The sequence below is a fragment of the Stegodyphus dumicola genome, chromosome 6 (genome assembly GCF_044657685.1).
Source record: "Stegodyphus dumicola isolate Sdum_Otavi_A_Nest chromosome 6, ASM4465768v1".
Classification (NCBI taxonomy): domain Eukaryota; kingdom Metazoa; phylum Arthropoda; class Arachnida; order Araneae; family Eresidae; genus Stegodyphus; species Stegodyphus dumicola.
In genome coordinates this window covers 183,838,558-183,854,475 of record NC_140773.1, presented here as the reverse complement: position 1 = coordinate 183,854,475, position 15,918 = coordinate 183,838,558, and the positions used below count along the sequence as shown (strand labels likewise).

The following is a 15,918-nucleotide window of genomic DNA, read 5'->3' as shown; positions in this document are numbered from 1 at the left end:
TATAATTTTGTACAATATGTTAGTTAGTAACATACTGATGTGAATGTGAAATTATATCATATTTAAAAAAACTGTAAATCCAAATTAACTGCCTGTGACAAAAAATCAATTAATGCAGACCTATTTTCACTATTTCTAATTTTCTAATGTTGTAATTATAACTCTACTATAACATTTGGAACTTATTTGAAACTTTTTAACTTTCTGTACTTATTTCAAAAGCAAACAACTGACTTTCTTCAAAACATTATAAACATAGTTCAAGGAGTACTGAATTTTAACTTTTTTCTTACGCTTTGGTTTACAAACAATTTATATTGATGTATCATTTGCATTTTGTACTTATTATTGTATTTAAGTTCTATCTTCACTATTTATACATATATATGCTTAATACACATAGTATCTCTAATTATCTGTGATACATTAAAATATTTGTATAAACTGAATTTGTATAAAAAATTGATGTTAAACACACTTAAATAAAATAAAAAAAAATAATAATAAAAAAAAAAAATAAAAAAAAAAATGAAATTAAAAATAAAAAGACAAAGGTATTTTTAATTTATTTTAATTATAACTGTTTTTTTAAATAATCTCTCATTTGCTTACAAACAAAACATCAATGAAGTCCTTTCAAAGAAGACTACACATAGCACATCTGTACATCGTACTAATTTTACATATTTTCATTTTCTAACACTTGTTTTATGATTAAAAAAAATATACAATATGCTATATGCACTATTATTAAAAAAATTTTCACAAATATGTTTCTTCAAAATTTTTGACTTGAGACTAAACACTGGCCTAAAATTTTACAACACAGGATTTTTAAAAAACTTTCATCCACAATAGGTAGAAACATTTTAGAGGAGAAAATAATGAAAAATATCTCAAAATATAAATAAGAATCCATTTTAAAAAAAGATCAAGATTCAAAATGAATAGAATCATATTGAATAAAACTAATAACAAATTAAATAAAACAGTTTGCCTAATATTAACATTTCAGTTTTTATAATTGAAAAATATTTTATATATCCTAATTAAAAGCTGAAGAAAAAATTAAAAATCATGTACGATACAGCTGCTTTCATTTACAAAGCAACTGCATCAATGCATGTAGTATGTAAAGAATATTGATGAGTATAAAATGATAGCATTTACTTTTTTTGCTCCAATCTGTTATTTTTGCCTAGTTTTATACTTTACAGAAAAATTGCAAAATTTAAATTTATATGGTGTATGCTATAAAAAGTAACTTCTTAGTTGAGTGAAAAATATATGTATTATTTTTGAAATGTAGAATAATTAAATTACAGTCAAGGTCAATTCAGCCAGCACAAAAAGGCACTTCTGAAAATATACCTAAATTAAATAAGTGTGCGCTACTTATCTTTGTCACATATAACTTAGGGTACAAGCTCAGGAAGAATAAATATGACACTAATGCTTCATACTCTACAATACAAAATGTCTGATATAAAACATCAGCAAATATGTTGAACTTCCAAGTTCAATATTTTGAATGAACTAAGAGTTCCAATGCACTGAACTAAACAGTACTTGTAATAATTTTCTCAATACATTTCATCATTCCCTTTTTACCATTTGCAATTTAAAAAATGGGAATATAATGCTAGCTTTTTTTTTATAAATTATTTATTTGAAATTTTACTTATCAAAAATACATGCACTAAATATTAACATGAATTGTTCCTTGTATGTGAAAAATTAACAGTACATAAAATTGTGATATTTCTCAATGAATTATGTGATTTTGCAACTGAAACCAATACAGTAAAAAATTTAATTTCAGTTTTTAGAAGCATTGCAGTTTTCCTAAAGCTAGTTCTATGATTTTTTAAATACAAAATTTGCATTTTAAAAGTAAGTAGTGTATACAATAGGACAGAAAACAAAACAAAACAAAACAAAAAAAAAAAAAAAAAGCTTACATTGTATTATACAGAGGATTGGGATGCCTCTGCCGAATTAATTTACTTAACGGGTGAGTGCTCCCTTGTTGTTTTCGCATTTTTCTAGGTAATCCTATAGGTGGTGGAGGTGGAGGAGGGGGAATTTCAGTAACACAAACAGATTTACTTTTGGCTGAAGATTGCAAGAGATCAGATGTTGCTTTAAATTCAACAGTTCGTTCATACAGATTTTTACTGTCAGTATTGTACACAGTCCTAGAATTTGGTTTAATGGGAGGTATACTTGACTGTGAACCAAGCTTAATATTGAGCGGAATCCTTTTCTGCATGAAACTAAGATCAAGGCTTGTTTTTCTGTGAGGTGTTGGAGGAGCTTTCTGTTCATCAAGAGTTCCTTTATTCTCAAGAGAGGAAGACAATGAACCAAGTCTGGGCATTTGGTCTGTACAAGGCTCTGAATAAGAACATATTTGTTTTTCTATTGGTAGCAATCCAGTTGTGAGAAGCTTACCTCCATGTTGTTCAAGATCTTCCATTTCAGAAAAACTCATTGAAACATTTTTATCTTTTTTACAGAATTCGGATTTAGCTTCAAGTTCTTTTTTTAGTCTTTTTACAATTCCACTCTCTTTAATATCTTCATGTTTCGATGCATCAGAAACGACTAGATTACTTCCCAATTCAGAGGGCAGCAACTTGCATGCATCTTTTCGTGCCTTACAAAGTTCTATATTACATTTTTCTTTTGAAATTTTGGTTGCTTTATTTTCTAATATTTCTCTTTGCTGCCTGACAAGACCAGGAACTGGAATGTCACTTTGTATTGGAGGAATTTTATTTATAAAAGCTAAATCTCTTGCGTCGATGTCAGGCAAGGAACTGGCACTTCCAAAATCGAAATCAGAATCGGAACTTGAACGAGTGGAAGACACCTTCTTTTCAGGAGGCATGAAGTGAATGGCACTAAGAATTTCTTGTGTTCCACAGATTACTCTATTTACAGCTTCAACAACTGATGGTGTGCTGACACTGTGCATCATGCTGATGTTATCAGCACACTGCAAAGTGTTGTCTGTGAGTGTTTTAAATGACTGAGGTACTGTGGTTGCCAAAGCAGGTAAAGGATACCACTTACCATAAAATGGAATGATAAGCCTACAATCATTCCGGAGGCTATGAGAACGTCGAATAAGTTTTCCAGCTCCAAGTTCCGCTTCTGGAGGTGTGGACGGTGTAGAACGTGTTTGAAAAGGAAATCCACTATCAAAGGAAGTTGTACGAGTCAAATTTTTCTCTTCTATTTTTTGTTTAGTTCTCCGTACTGTACCAGGTATAAAAGGAATATCTTCTTTATCATAAAAATAATTAGGCTTTGACTGCACATTTAAAAATTCATTATGACTAATGTTACTAACTGATGATAGCTTAACTGGTGGCTTACTATTTGACATCAGACATGCACTATTTTGAAATTTTGCAGAACCTTTAACTGGCAATAAAGGATCAGTGACTTTATTCAGGTCCATCAAATTTATAGATGAAGTTTTGGTATTTCTATCAATGTTAAAATTACAAGGAGATTTTTCAAATGTCTTTTGCTCATTTGGAACAAAAAATCTCATAGTTTGGCAACAATTAGATGAATTCTGTTGAAATTGACTTAACCTTTCATCAAGAGGTCCTCGTGATGGGGGATCTGTATTAGCCTCTAAAGGTTTAAAAGCAGATTGACTAGTTTTAAGCATATTCCCTTCAACAGGATGTAGTCTTTGTGCTAAAGAAGTATCACAAGAAGATTCATCTATTTGTTTCTTATTTACAGAAGAAATATCTGAAGGAAGAATTTTATCTTTAGTATCTGAATTATTTGAAGTTTGAGAAAGTATTTTGTTTTCATTTATACAAGAGGGATCAAGTGAAGTAGTACTTTCCTCAGGCCATAAAGAGGGTTTCACTAAAACTGCATGGTGTTTATAGACTGGAGGTTTAGTTTGTGACATAACTGGTTCAACTATTTCCTCATCACATGTGGGTTTAATAACTAACTCTTCATCCACAGGAGAGGAAGGTTTGGAACCTAACTCAAACTGATTAGCTAGGTTAAAGACAAGTCCAGAACGGTTTTGTGATGTAGGAGATTTTACCTCACTTTTTGTTAATTTATCACTGGTAGAAGACACTTGCAATTCCAGTTCATTTATTCTGTCTTTGATAGAAGACACTCTTGGCAATGGAACATCAATATTTAGAGTTTCACTACTTTTACTAATTTCAGAATTTTTCTTCATTGTTGGAAAAACAAAATCAGATGGGAGGGAGGCATTCAAGTTATCTGCTGAACCAACAGGATATTTGCATCCATATTTACTTCCACTTTGGTTTACAGTTTGAGATTTTTCTACAGTACCTAGATAAAGAGCAGGAACAAACAAATTATAATTCATAATAAATTTTATTAGAAATAAACTAATACAAATGATAATTTAAAATAAATTTACTTTTATATTTTCTCCAAACAGTTGATAGTTTATCACTGATAACTTAATAAAAATTTCAGTATTATTCTTAATTATGTGTTTTACCTAGACATTTTAATCTGTTTTTGAATTAATTTTCAATGACTAAAATAAAAATTACACTATTCATTTAAAAAAGAACTAAGCAAAAGCAGAAGTTTTTATTATATATTTACTAATGGAAACCACCTTATCCATTTATGAGTACCATAAAAATTTGAGCTTGAAATTTCTTAATATTTTCAGCAAGAGAATATTTATATGCTTACAGGCATTTGCTGAAATTTTATTTTGAGGTGGGAAAAGCATATCTGCTACAGCATCACTGGGTGACCATGATTTTGGACGAGATGAAACATTACTTGTAACTCGCAAGTGGTGAAGGGATTCACTTTTTTCAGGCATTTTTTGTTTCTTTTCATCGGACTTTTTCTTTGGTTTCTCAGAAGACTTAAGATTAGTCTCTGATTTTGAGCGCCATAAACTGTTATGGCGCTGCTTGCTAGGGGAAAAAAGAAAAATCAATATGTAAAATAGCACATAACATTTTTAATCAATTTATATTTAAGTACATTTCTGGTAAGATACAAGATCAAATATTTATAAAAATGAAAATCCAACAAAATTTAAGTGTATGAAGTTTTATTATTAAACATTTGTAATCACCGAATCGAATTGTAAGCATTGTAAAGAAAGAATTTATTAATTAACTGGCTTAAGATTTTTTAACTTCGTTTCCCAAATGAATTCATGATTTTTGAATTACTTTTGGTACCCACACAAGATCATGCTCCGTATGTGGTGGTCTAGTTGCCAAGTGATGCACTATGAGCTTCTACTAGAGGGCCACACCATTACGGCAGGCCTGTACTAGCAGCAGTTGGAACATGTACGTTGGGTACTGATGCATAAAGAGCCAGCATTGGTCAATTTTATGGGTATACTTCTCCACCATGACAATGCAAGGCCTCAGGAGGCCAGGGACACCATCCAGCAACTGGGCTGGGAGACACTACCCCATCCACCATACTCCCCAGACCTCGTGCCAACAGACTACCACCTTTTCCATTTCCTGGACAACCATCTTCGTGGGAAATCTTTCAACAACCAGCCAGACCTCAAAAAGGCCCTCATAGACTTCTTTGCATTCAAGACTCCTGAGTTTTACTGCAATGGCATCACACAGCTAGCCACTCGTTGGCAAAAGGCATTGGATGCTGATAGTGATTACTTCGAAGATTAGCAAAGATTTTAATTTGTTTTATGACTTTTTCTTTCTGACAGTCCAAAATGGCAAGAACTTTTTCGGTTATTTTGTACATTTTTAGGCTTTAAAAAAAGTGAAATAATGAAAAAAATATTGAGATATTTTCAAAAGTTCACCGGAAGTTATGTTAAAAATTTCATTTAAAATATTTTTTTTTCACTCTTATCTGATGATAAAAGCAGCAAAATTTTCAAATGTTTAGTTTCTTTATTAAACAAATATATCTCCTGAAAATCATTTCAACATTAAATTAAAAAAAATCTAAATTGAATTTTGATAAAACTGTTTCTCACCATATTGTCATTCACAAATAGCATGTGCACAAAATTTAAGTTCAATAGCTTATTAAGAAATAGTTTTAAAATCGAGGAAAAACTTTTGACCATGGCAATAAACACCATAAAAGCTTATCAAAAGAATCTATGATCTGCAAATGTCGTGGATTTAAAGCAGGGGTCGGCAATGCGACACCCGCCGTCTCGTTCCAATGTTCCTGCACTAAATTATTCTGCTTTTTTGCAGTTTTTGGTTTATGTTTATATAATACATATTAAAATTATATATTTTTACATCTAAGTATCAATCGCCACTTTATTGCATCTCCACTGCTTGAATTGTTTCCTTGTTGAGTATGGTGCCGTTGATGCATTTAACTCTTTCGCATCGAGAGAAGGCCAAATCTGGTTTCTTGAAACATCGAAAACGCCCGTGTACACGAGGTTTTCCTGAAATGGTTTTCCTCCCCTCCTGTCTAGTAGGCTGCTACAGCGTTAACAATGACCTACTTAAGTGAATTGATTACTATCTCTTGAAGGGCTTTTCGGTCATTTCACCCATTGTGTGCAGTTTTCCCTTAGGACAGGATTGCAAATGGGAGCATCAGTAGCTTTCTATATTTCTCCTCAATATTTTTAATGATTTGAGCACTTTATATTGCTTAAAATACCGGTTTTAAGATGCGATAGTGTAGATTTAGAGGAAACAATTATGTATATTTATGGGGTCAGTAAGATTTTTCATTGTATAAATTAAAGCGCAGTGATTCTTATAATAAACAAAAATACGTAAAGGCAGTGTGTGTACATTGATTTAATTTATTTTATTTAATAATGTTTTCATTGATTCTTATATAAAAGAACTTACGAATAATTTTTATAAATAGAAAAGTCTGGTACCTTTTTATCTATTGTCACTGCAGGAAGAAAAGAAATATTTAATAGTTTATAGCAAATAAATTTAATAGTTTATAGCAATATATTTAATAGTTGCAAATAGTTTAGTTGATGATAAATGGTGGTTTGACAGAGCTTGAATATTACCAGTTACATTTTACAGCCATCCAGCATGAAAATTTTTTCTAATATTTCCGCAGTTTTGTGCTAGTAAATACAAAAACACTTTCATTCAGCAAGTTAATGCTACTGAGTAGAAATTTATTTCAAAATAAGAGCTATAGAAACCCTCTCTCTCTTCTCTTATTACTGAAATCCCTTCATATAATTTGCATCCATTTACAGGATTAGCAATAAGCATTTATTAACATGCCTTTAATAAATTTATACAGATTTCAATCAATTGTTTATGAATTAATATAATCTTAGGAAAGTAAACCTTTACTCTTATATTGAAAAATAATTATTAGCTGTATATATTTGATGGTTTTAAAACTCGTGTTTCAGAAAAAATATATACTTTATCCGGGACATTTTAAATGGTTTTAACATTATAATTTTAGTTATGCAATATCAGAAACACTTATGATTATTAAAAATAAAATAACCCTCATACTTTCTTGAAATTTCCAGTGTAGGATACAAAAAGAGATTAAAGAAAGAACAGTTAAATAATTCATTAAACTTATTTTTCTTCATATGAAGGAATATTTAAATAATGCGCAAAGGTAGAAAAATTCATTTCTTTTTACATTTTATATTATTTTCATATGAAATCATATGATTTCTCTTTAAGTTTAGATAGCAAACAAAAGCTTTCCTTTTACATTACTTGCTGGCCCTGAAAAGGGCCTTTTTTATATAGCAAGAGAAACTGGAATGTCTATTCATCAAAGCAGCCTTTACAAAGGCACATCTTGCAGATTTCGCATTCCCATGTGCTTTGAATAGAATTGTTTGCTGATGTTTTATTTCTTTGCTTTCGACATTTAATGCACGTTCTTTTACGCCCTTCAATTTTTCTTCGTTTATGAAAATGACTAGTAGTGGGTTCAAATGACGCTGAAGTGCGCTTTCTATATGAATACACATTTGCTAATTCTTGTATGAGTTCCAGCTTGAAATCATACAAAGTTTTTGACCGTTTTTGTTGAGGATAATTTGTCGTACGCTGAATTATATAGGCATTATTGATGGCAATATCCAGAAGGAACCAAAATATATACAACCACCATTTGGATGATTTTCTGGCAACTGTATAATATTTACGTCTCTGATCTGCGAAATCTACTCCTCCCATGTGCGTATTATATACTGCGAATGAACGTGGGCAAAGAACTTCAATTTTGTCTGCTCCTTTTCTTCTGTTCACATGACACAGTTCATTTTTTGTATTAGTTGACAGCATAAAAATTTGTTTTTTATCTACCCAAGACGTGCACAACAAATTCAGAAATTTTTCATTTTGAAAAGTCCGACTTTCATTTGGGATTTTCAATTTTAATGTTTTAATTTCAGGTGGCAAGTGCTTTCTGTTCGGCATAACAGTTCCGCAAGAATAAAATTTGTATTTCAATAAATCAACCGTCAGCTGAACGCTGGTAAAAAATCAGTCAAAATAGAGTTCATGTCCCTTGCTTGTTAAGGGTTTTATCAAATGTGTAACAACATCGTATCCCAATCCTTTGCCTGACCTCACAATTTTATCTCGTTTTCCAGCATACAATTCAAAATTTACAGTGTAACCCAAATGAGATGTGCATAACATCCAAATTTTAAGCCCGCGCTTATCTGGTTTTAAAGGCATATACTGCACAATTCCTAAACGCCCTTTGAATTTTACCATAGCTTCATCAACCGAAAGATGTTTATACGGCTTAAAACAATCTGAAAACCGCCCTTTTATCTTAGAAATAACAGGCTCTAATTTTTGCAAAAACTGAAAGTTTTCATCATTTCCCTTTACCTCTTTCTCTCTATCAGAGATATGAAAATAATGTTTAATTTTTAAAAATCTCTCTCTGCACATTAATTTCTTTATCACTTCATTGCCGAGTATAGGATTCTGAGACCAATAATCATTTATTCTAGGCAAACGCATAATGCTCATTATGAAAAAAAAACAGTTATAAAAGCCCAAATCTCATTTACGGAGAGTATAGGCTGCCAGCTTTTATCTTCAATACCACGTTTTTTTGCACAAAACTCTGCGTATTTATTTGTATTCTGTCTAATTACTTCGCAGTATTCATCAGGCAGAAGTAATTTTAAATAATCTAAAGCAGATGATTCAGTTGGCAAATCATGAGACGGTCCAGGTGACGAAGAGAAATGTTCAAATTTTATGTCCTCGTTATTTATGTCATTTCTCCAGTCTGATTCGAAGGTATCATATGAAGAGCCCAAATTTTCGTCGTGTTCTAAATTATAATTGCATTCGATTTCATCCTCTCCGTTATCTATCAACATATGTTTTGAATGCACATCATCTTCATTATCTACCAACATATGTTCTGTATGTCCATCATCTTCATCAGATTCAGCGTTATCAGATTCGTCTGTTTCTTCAAATAATATTGCATTTATTTCTTCTTGCGTTAATATCTTACGTCTTCTGATCATTTTGAGATGAAACTACAAAATAAGAGCAAGACGTTTTCACAACGTGAGAAAGAAGTAAAACGAGCGATTTAGACTCGAGTCACCTACCCTGGGAGCGTTGAGGCTAAACAAAGAGGAGCCCACCTGCATTCAAATAAAAGAGCTACTTCAGTCGCTTCAAAAGAAATGATTGACATGTCATTTAACAGTTCGCGAAACCAATGAAGCATATACTCCGGGATGGGAGAAAGCATCAAGTAGAAGACGAACGAGGCGGTCGGGCGACCTGCCGATGCCTGAATGGCCGGGCGTCTTAGGCGTTTTCGATGCGAAAGAGTTGACAGTAACTTCTCTGACACAATTGCTGATCTGTGCAGGCAGAAAGACTTAAATGTGTGCAAAACAAGACATCTCTTTACTTTGTCTACCTGTGACTTATTTTGATTAATTCATAAACATACTCCAAATTTCCTACTTTTAGATAGGTAATGAAATCAATAATTACAAGGTATGTAGTGTGTATGTATTCTATCACTGCTTTCTTGTTAGATTCGTTTGCATACTCTCTGAATCATTCAGGGTGTTTTCTTACAGAAATCTTCTTACAAACTGATGAGTGTAACAATCCATGATGAACAAAGCTAAACAAGCACTGGAAATTTTAATAAAGAATGCGAAGCACCAGTTTTGTTGTATAAATCATAAAGACAAATATATACATGCTTATTATGAAACAAAAGTACAGCAATTCCAAAGAAAAGTAACACTGAGAGACATTTTAAAATTTGTGCATCTGAAGTTTGACTCGGAGTATCCTGAACTTCGAAGAAATAAAATTTTATCAAATCATCAATTTGGAAGCAACAATCTTTCTGCCAAACCACTGGAAACATCAAAGGCAGCAACAATCACATCGATCAAAGTTTTGCATATATTTACTGAGAAAAGAAAAGCCATACAGAGATGGAGCAATAATAAAAGAAGCTGTTTAGTATTTTTTTTGTTACCAAACGAAATACTAGTGTCCTTGCAACAATAGATGGCGCTACTGCGTGATGATTCAATTGTGGCTGCTATGGTAATGTACTTTCAAAAATGTGTTTTATGTGTTCCATTCTTTTTTGTTTTTTAATTGCTACAGTGCTTTAAGTGATGTGTGCTGTGTCGTCATGTGGATGGCATTTCTTCTATTTCAAAGTGTTATGTAAAATAAATAGGTGATAATACAGTCCGCTTACCTCTGTTTTTGTGAACTTAATTCTTAATCATTTTCTGGTCAGTGCAACTGGAGAATTAAATCAGCGAGCTTTGGATATAATGTGATTTATTCAAATTAGCAAGTGAAATCACTTTCGATTTGTGGATTAATAATCAGTGTAGTGTACTTTCCATTCGATTTGTGGATTATGCGTATGGCATCCATGGTGAAATCATTTTCGATTTGTGATTTAAAGGTGTGGCATCTGTGGGGAAATTAGTTTCAATTTCAAGAATATGTGTGTGGCATAGTGTAGAAACCTCAGCATTGGGGTGAGTATGTTCCAATTTTTCCCTCTTCTTTTGCTAAAGTTGTTAGTATAATATTTATTGTTATTCATAATGGCTGATTTGAAACCAGTTTTAACTAAAAAGAAAGTTCTAAAAAGCAATGTAACAATGTTTAAAGGCAAGGTAAATTCGAATTTAGAACAAGCAGAAATTTTAGAGGTAAAGTTGTTCGAAACAAAACCAAATGCTTTTAACGGTGAACTTCGCTCTATCTTTGAGGAAATATTTTTGTTGTGTCCTGAAAAAGACTGTGATACATTCATTACGGAACAACAAACAATACAAGAAACTTTAGATGAATTATGGATAACTATAAATAAAAAGTTACAGAAACTTTCCAGTGATTCTGTTATTGAAACAAGTCGTGTAGCGAAAGTAAATTCGTCTAACGTTCGATTACCAAAATCGAACTTTCTTCTTTTACAGGGGAAAATATAGAAGAGTGGATTAGTTTCTATGATATTTTTTAAGGCAGGTGTAGATAAACCGAATATTTCTAAATGTCAGAAGTTTCAATCTTTAAAGGCTTCTTGGGAAAAAAAAAGTATGATATAGCATTGCAACTTTTACAGGAACGTTACTCTAATAAAAGAGAATTAACTAATGCATTAATCCAATCATAATTGCCAAATGTTTTTGATTCAGTTCAAGCTATTTTACATTGTGTTGATGCAGTGAATGATTGTGTACATTCTTTGAGAATGCACTAGATGTTTCTGATGTTCTTTTGTTTATGTGATAACTGAAAAATTAGATAAAAACATAAAATTTTGGTGGGAAAGAACTTTGAAAAAAGATGGATTAGGTACTTTGGATAATTTACATGAGTTTCTAAAAGACCACGCTAGAACCCTTCAGAATAGTAGAAACCAATCTAAAGATCAAAATCGTAAAAACAACCTTGTATTTAGCGTAATTATATTGAAACACTCAATCGATTTTGAGGGCAGCTAAAGGTCCCTCCTCATCAGGAGAAAGAAATACATAGAAAGAAGAAAAATAAAGGGGAAGAAGTCTCAGAAACACATGGTCCTTATCAGCACTGCACGTGGTTATAACCAGATTTTTTAATCAGAGTTACACTGGCCGCCTACTTTTACTGAGCCAGGCTATCTGATCAAACATGTAACACAAAGGAGAATCTAATCTAAGAAAATAAGCCGTACCGCCAAAATTGTCACAACCGGCAATTTAAAAGAAACAAACTGAAAGATAACTGGATAAACACTACAACAGAATAAGGACTACTTATCCAAAAACTCATCCTCCGCTGGAGATGTGTCGGCGCCGCCAACGGGTCATCTCGACTTTCATTCAGAATAGAAACCACCTATTTCTTAATATAAAATGACTAAATTGAACTCAAGACAACTGCTAACCTAAACAACAATTATAAAATTACAAATATTGTCTAGCTTAATGAACAATAAGCATTTACAGTTTTCAGTAAATTATACATTGTATGTATACAAATTACATTATAATTTATGCAATTCAACTCAAAAATTTAAGCAATTAACTCTTTCGCGTCGAAGTCGCCCAAAGCGCCCGAGCATTCAGACATCAGCTGGACGCCTGAATAATTTCCTACCCAGTGCTTTCCCCCATCACGTTACTTCATTACTCATTGCTTTCAGGTGTTGTTAAATCACACGTCAATCATTTTTTGAAGCTACTAAAAGTAGCTTCCTTGTTTCCTTTGTTCCTTCCTTTCCTTTGTTTACTGTCAGTCTTTAGCTTTTGATGCCCGAAGTTGCAATCCCGTCCCAAGGGGGAACTTCACGCAGTGTCAAAGCGTCGAAGACAGAAGTTCTCGCTTTACTTAAGTAAGGCTATTGTTAGCGCTGTAGTATTCAACTTGTCATGGGGGAAGGAAAAGCATTCCAGGAGAAATTCTTAGATACGGGCGTTTTCGATGTTTGGGGAATTGAGATTTTGTCCTCTCTCGATGCGAAAGAGTTAAACAAAAGGATCAAAATATACATAATTATTCAAATTGGTAATAATTTTTATAAGTCCTAATTTAGCTTTATTATTGCTATATAGACATATTTCGAAAATATTCTCCTCTAATTTCCTTCGTTCAGGCACAGTCCCAAATGTAATGTCCATTAGATGCTCCAGATGCATCCTGACCACATCGGCAATGAATATCTTTCCCATGAAACCTTTTTAGATATTCTGGAATTGGCCATGTCCTGTTATCAATTGACTTAGCAATCTATTGTAACTTAATCTTTGCTCTTTGACAACAGGAAATATTTTATAAACCTTTTGTCCAGTTTTGTCATAATGCCATCTTTGTTGCCATGTGTGGAGAATCTTGCTATGTAGTACACTCTTAATATAATTAAGAGATAAAGGAACCGTGATATCAATATCTGTATTATAGCATGCTTCCTTAGCAGCAGAATCTGCTGCTTCATTTCCATGAATATTCGAATGTCCCTTTATCCAATTTATATGTAATTTCATTTTTGAATTAATATTGTGAATATAATTTCTGACTTTATCTACTTTTGCAGATAAACATTTTCCAGAATTAAGAGCTCTAAGGATGCTCTGGGAATCTGTGAACACTGAAATCTCCCAATTTGTAATATATTTCTCATTTTCTTCCTCATTAGCCCATCTTATGGCATTTTCAAAGGCAATAAGTTCTGCATCAAAAATAGTTGAATTATTATTCAATCTTAATTTAGATTTATATACAAATTTATTATTTGCAAAAGCAACAAATGCTGCTCCAACATTTTTATCAATCACGGAGCCATCAGAGAATAATTCCAAACCAACACCAGTTGGAAGAAGTGTCTTCCAGGTAACCTCTTTAAATTGTGCCAGATGAAAATAAAACTTTTTTAATTTTGGATCAATTTCTCTATTAGAAATCTTCAGGTCACAATAATCTATATTCTTCTTCATATGAACAGCTTTATAAATCAGCGTTTCAGCCTCAGTTACTAAGTTTATAGGCTTAACCCCAGCTAAGACCTGTAGGCTGGTGGTAGAGACTGTTCTGTAGCATCCCGTAATGGGTAGCATTGCAACCCTCTGAATCTGTAGCAATTTATTTCTCACCCTTTCCGTTCCAGTCCACCAAACGGGTGAGCCATACAAGATTATTCGTTCAATTCCTCTATTGTATAATTCCTTTAAAATACTTTTACTTTTAAAAGAATCCGTTGCAATTTATTTCTCACCCTTTCCATTCCAGTCCACCAAACGGGTGAGCCATACAAGATTATTCGTTCAATTCCTTTAAAATACTTTTACTTTTAAAAGAATCCGTACATAATAATCTATTCATCTTATTCATAATCTTAAAAATTTTTTCTTTCAATTTAGTTAAATGTGGCAACCAACTTAAATTTGTATACAAAATTATACCTAAGTATTTAAGTGTTTTTTCGCTGTGGATTCTTTTTCCATTCCACGTCAATAAAGGTAATCTGATTAATTTTGAGCCTTTTGGGATTGTTATCATAGCCATTTTATTTTATCCAGCTTATTTATTTTACACCAGTTATAAAGTTTATCTAGAGCATTCTTTGCTTTTTCTTCTATAATTAATCTATTACTTCCAGAAATCACCAACACAAAATCGTCAGCATAAGCCTGCAAAAATACATCCTTTTCAAATTTCAATTGTAAGGCAGTATCAGCCACCAGGTTCCAAAGTGTAGGGCCTAAAACAGAACCCTGAGGAGCACCTTTATTATAATATTTCTCAATATTTATATTATTTCTTCTGTAAATAATTTTCCTATTATTTAGATAACTATTAATAATATTGAAGAGGTTTTGAGGACATTTTAAATCTAGAAGTCTTGATTTGATGCTGGGCCACCATAAGCTATTAAAGGCATTGCTAATGTTGATTGCAATAAAAGTAGTATGTAAATTCTTTATCTTATTAATTCTTATAGTGTCAATAATATTATTAATTGCTAAGATAGTATCTTTTCCTGGCATAAATCCATATTGATTTGCATTTAGTAAATTATTGCTACCAAGAAAATAAACAAGCCTATTGTTAATCAATTTATCGAGAACTTTACCCAAAGTGGGTAATAAACAAATCGGCCTGTAAGAAGCCGCTTGCTCAGGAGGTTTATCTTGTTTTAAAAGCAAAACCAATTTGCCAATCTTCCATGTCTCAGAAAATGTCCCCGTTGAAAACAAATATTAAATAGATCCAAAACGAATTTCCTATTTACATAATAAAGTTCTTTATAAATTTGCAAAGGAATGTTATCATGACCGGGAGCTTTATTCATTTTCATACTATCCAGAGCAGCAGAAAGCTCATCGGCAGTAAACAAAACATCATTAAGAGACTCCAAATCAACTTTTATTTTCCTTCGGATATCCCGACGTTCACTTTCATCCTCCTCTTCTTTATCTTCCATAAAGTGGAAGTTCATAATTTCTTTTATTGTATCTTCTATATTTTCTGTGTAAGTACCATTACTTTTACGGATAGCAGTAAAAGTGACAGGATTCATCTGCTTATCTGTGGCAATTTTAAAATGCGTGCCAAAGGGACTTTGCAGAGAAAATTTATCCCATATTTTAATCCAGTAATTTTCCTTTGCAATTCTAATGTTCTTTCTATATATTGCAAGATGTTTACAATAAATTTTTTTATAATTTAATCTATCTTTGCCACAAGAATTCTGAAATCTTCTTCTAGAAGCTCGAACTTTTTTCCTTTCAGTATTTAATCCATTATTCCACCATGGAGAATAGTTTTTGTTTTTTCCTGTATCGTTATAATTAAACCGAACATTTTCACATATGTCACATATGATTGAATTAATTTCATGTAATTGAGATTCTATATCTTCATTGATTTCAATGCCAGAAAA

At 32.1% G+C, this 15,918-nt stretch overlaps 1 protein-coding gene across 2 annotated transcripts in view; it reads right to left on the bottom strand.

Annotated features, from left to right (window-relative positions):
* Positions 1 to 547: 547 nt before the first annotated feature.
* ssh (Protein phosphatase Slingshot) overlaps positions 548 to 15,918 on the bottom strand; it is a 242,807-nt gene continuing 227,436 nt past the window's right edge. For both annotated transcript variants that reach the window (XM_085819257.1, XM_085819258.1), the window contains 2 exons: positions 4,729 to 4,961; positions 548 to 4,350 (listed from right to left, as the gene is read on the bottom strand). In XM_085819257.1, the coding sequence (XP_085675383.1) occupies positions 1,958 to 4,350; positions 4,729 to 4,961 (2,626 nt within the window). In that variant the 3' untranslated portion in view covers positions 548 to 1,957. The remainder of the gene's footprint in view (positions 4,351 to 4,728; positions 4,962 to 15,918) is intronic.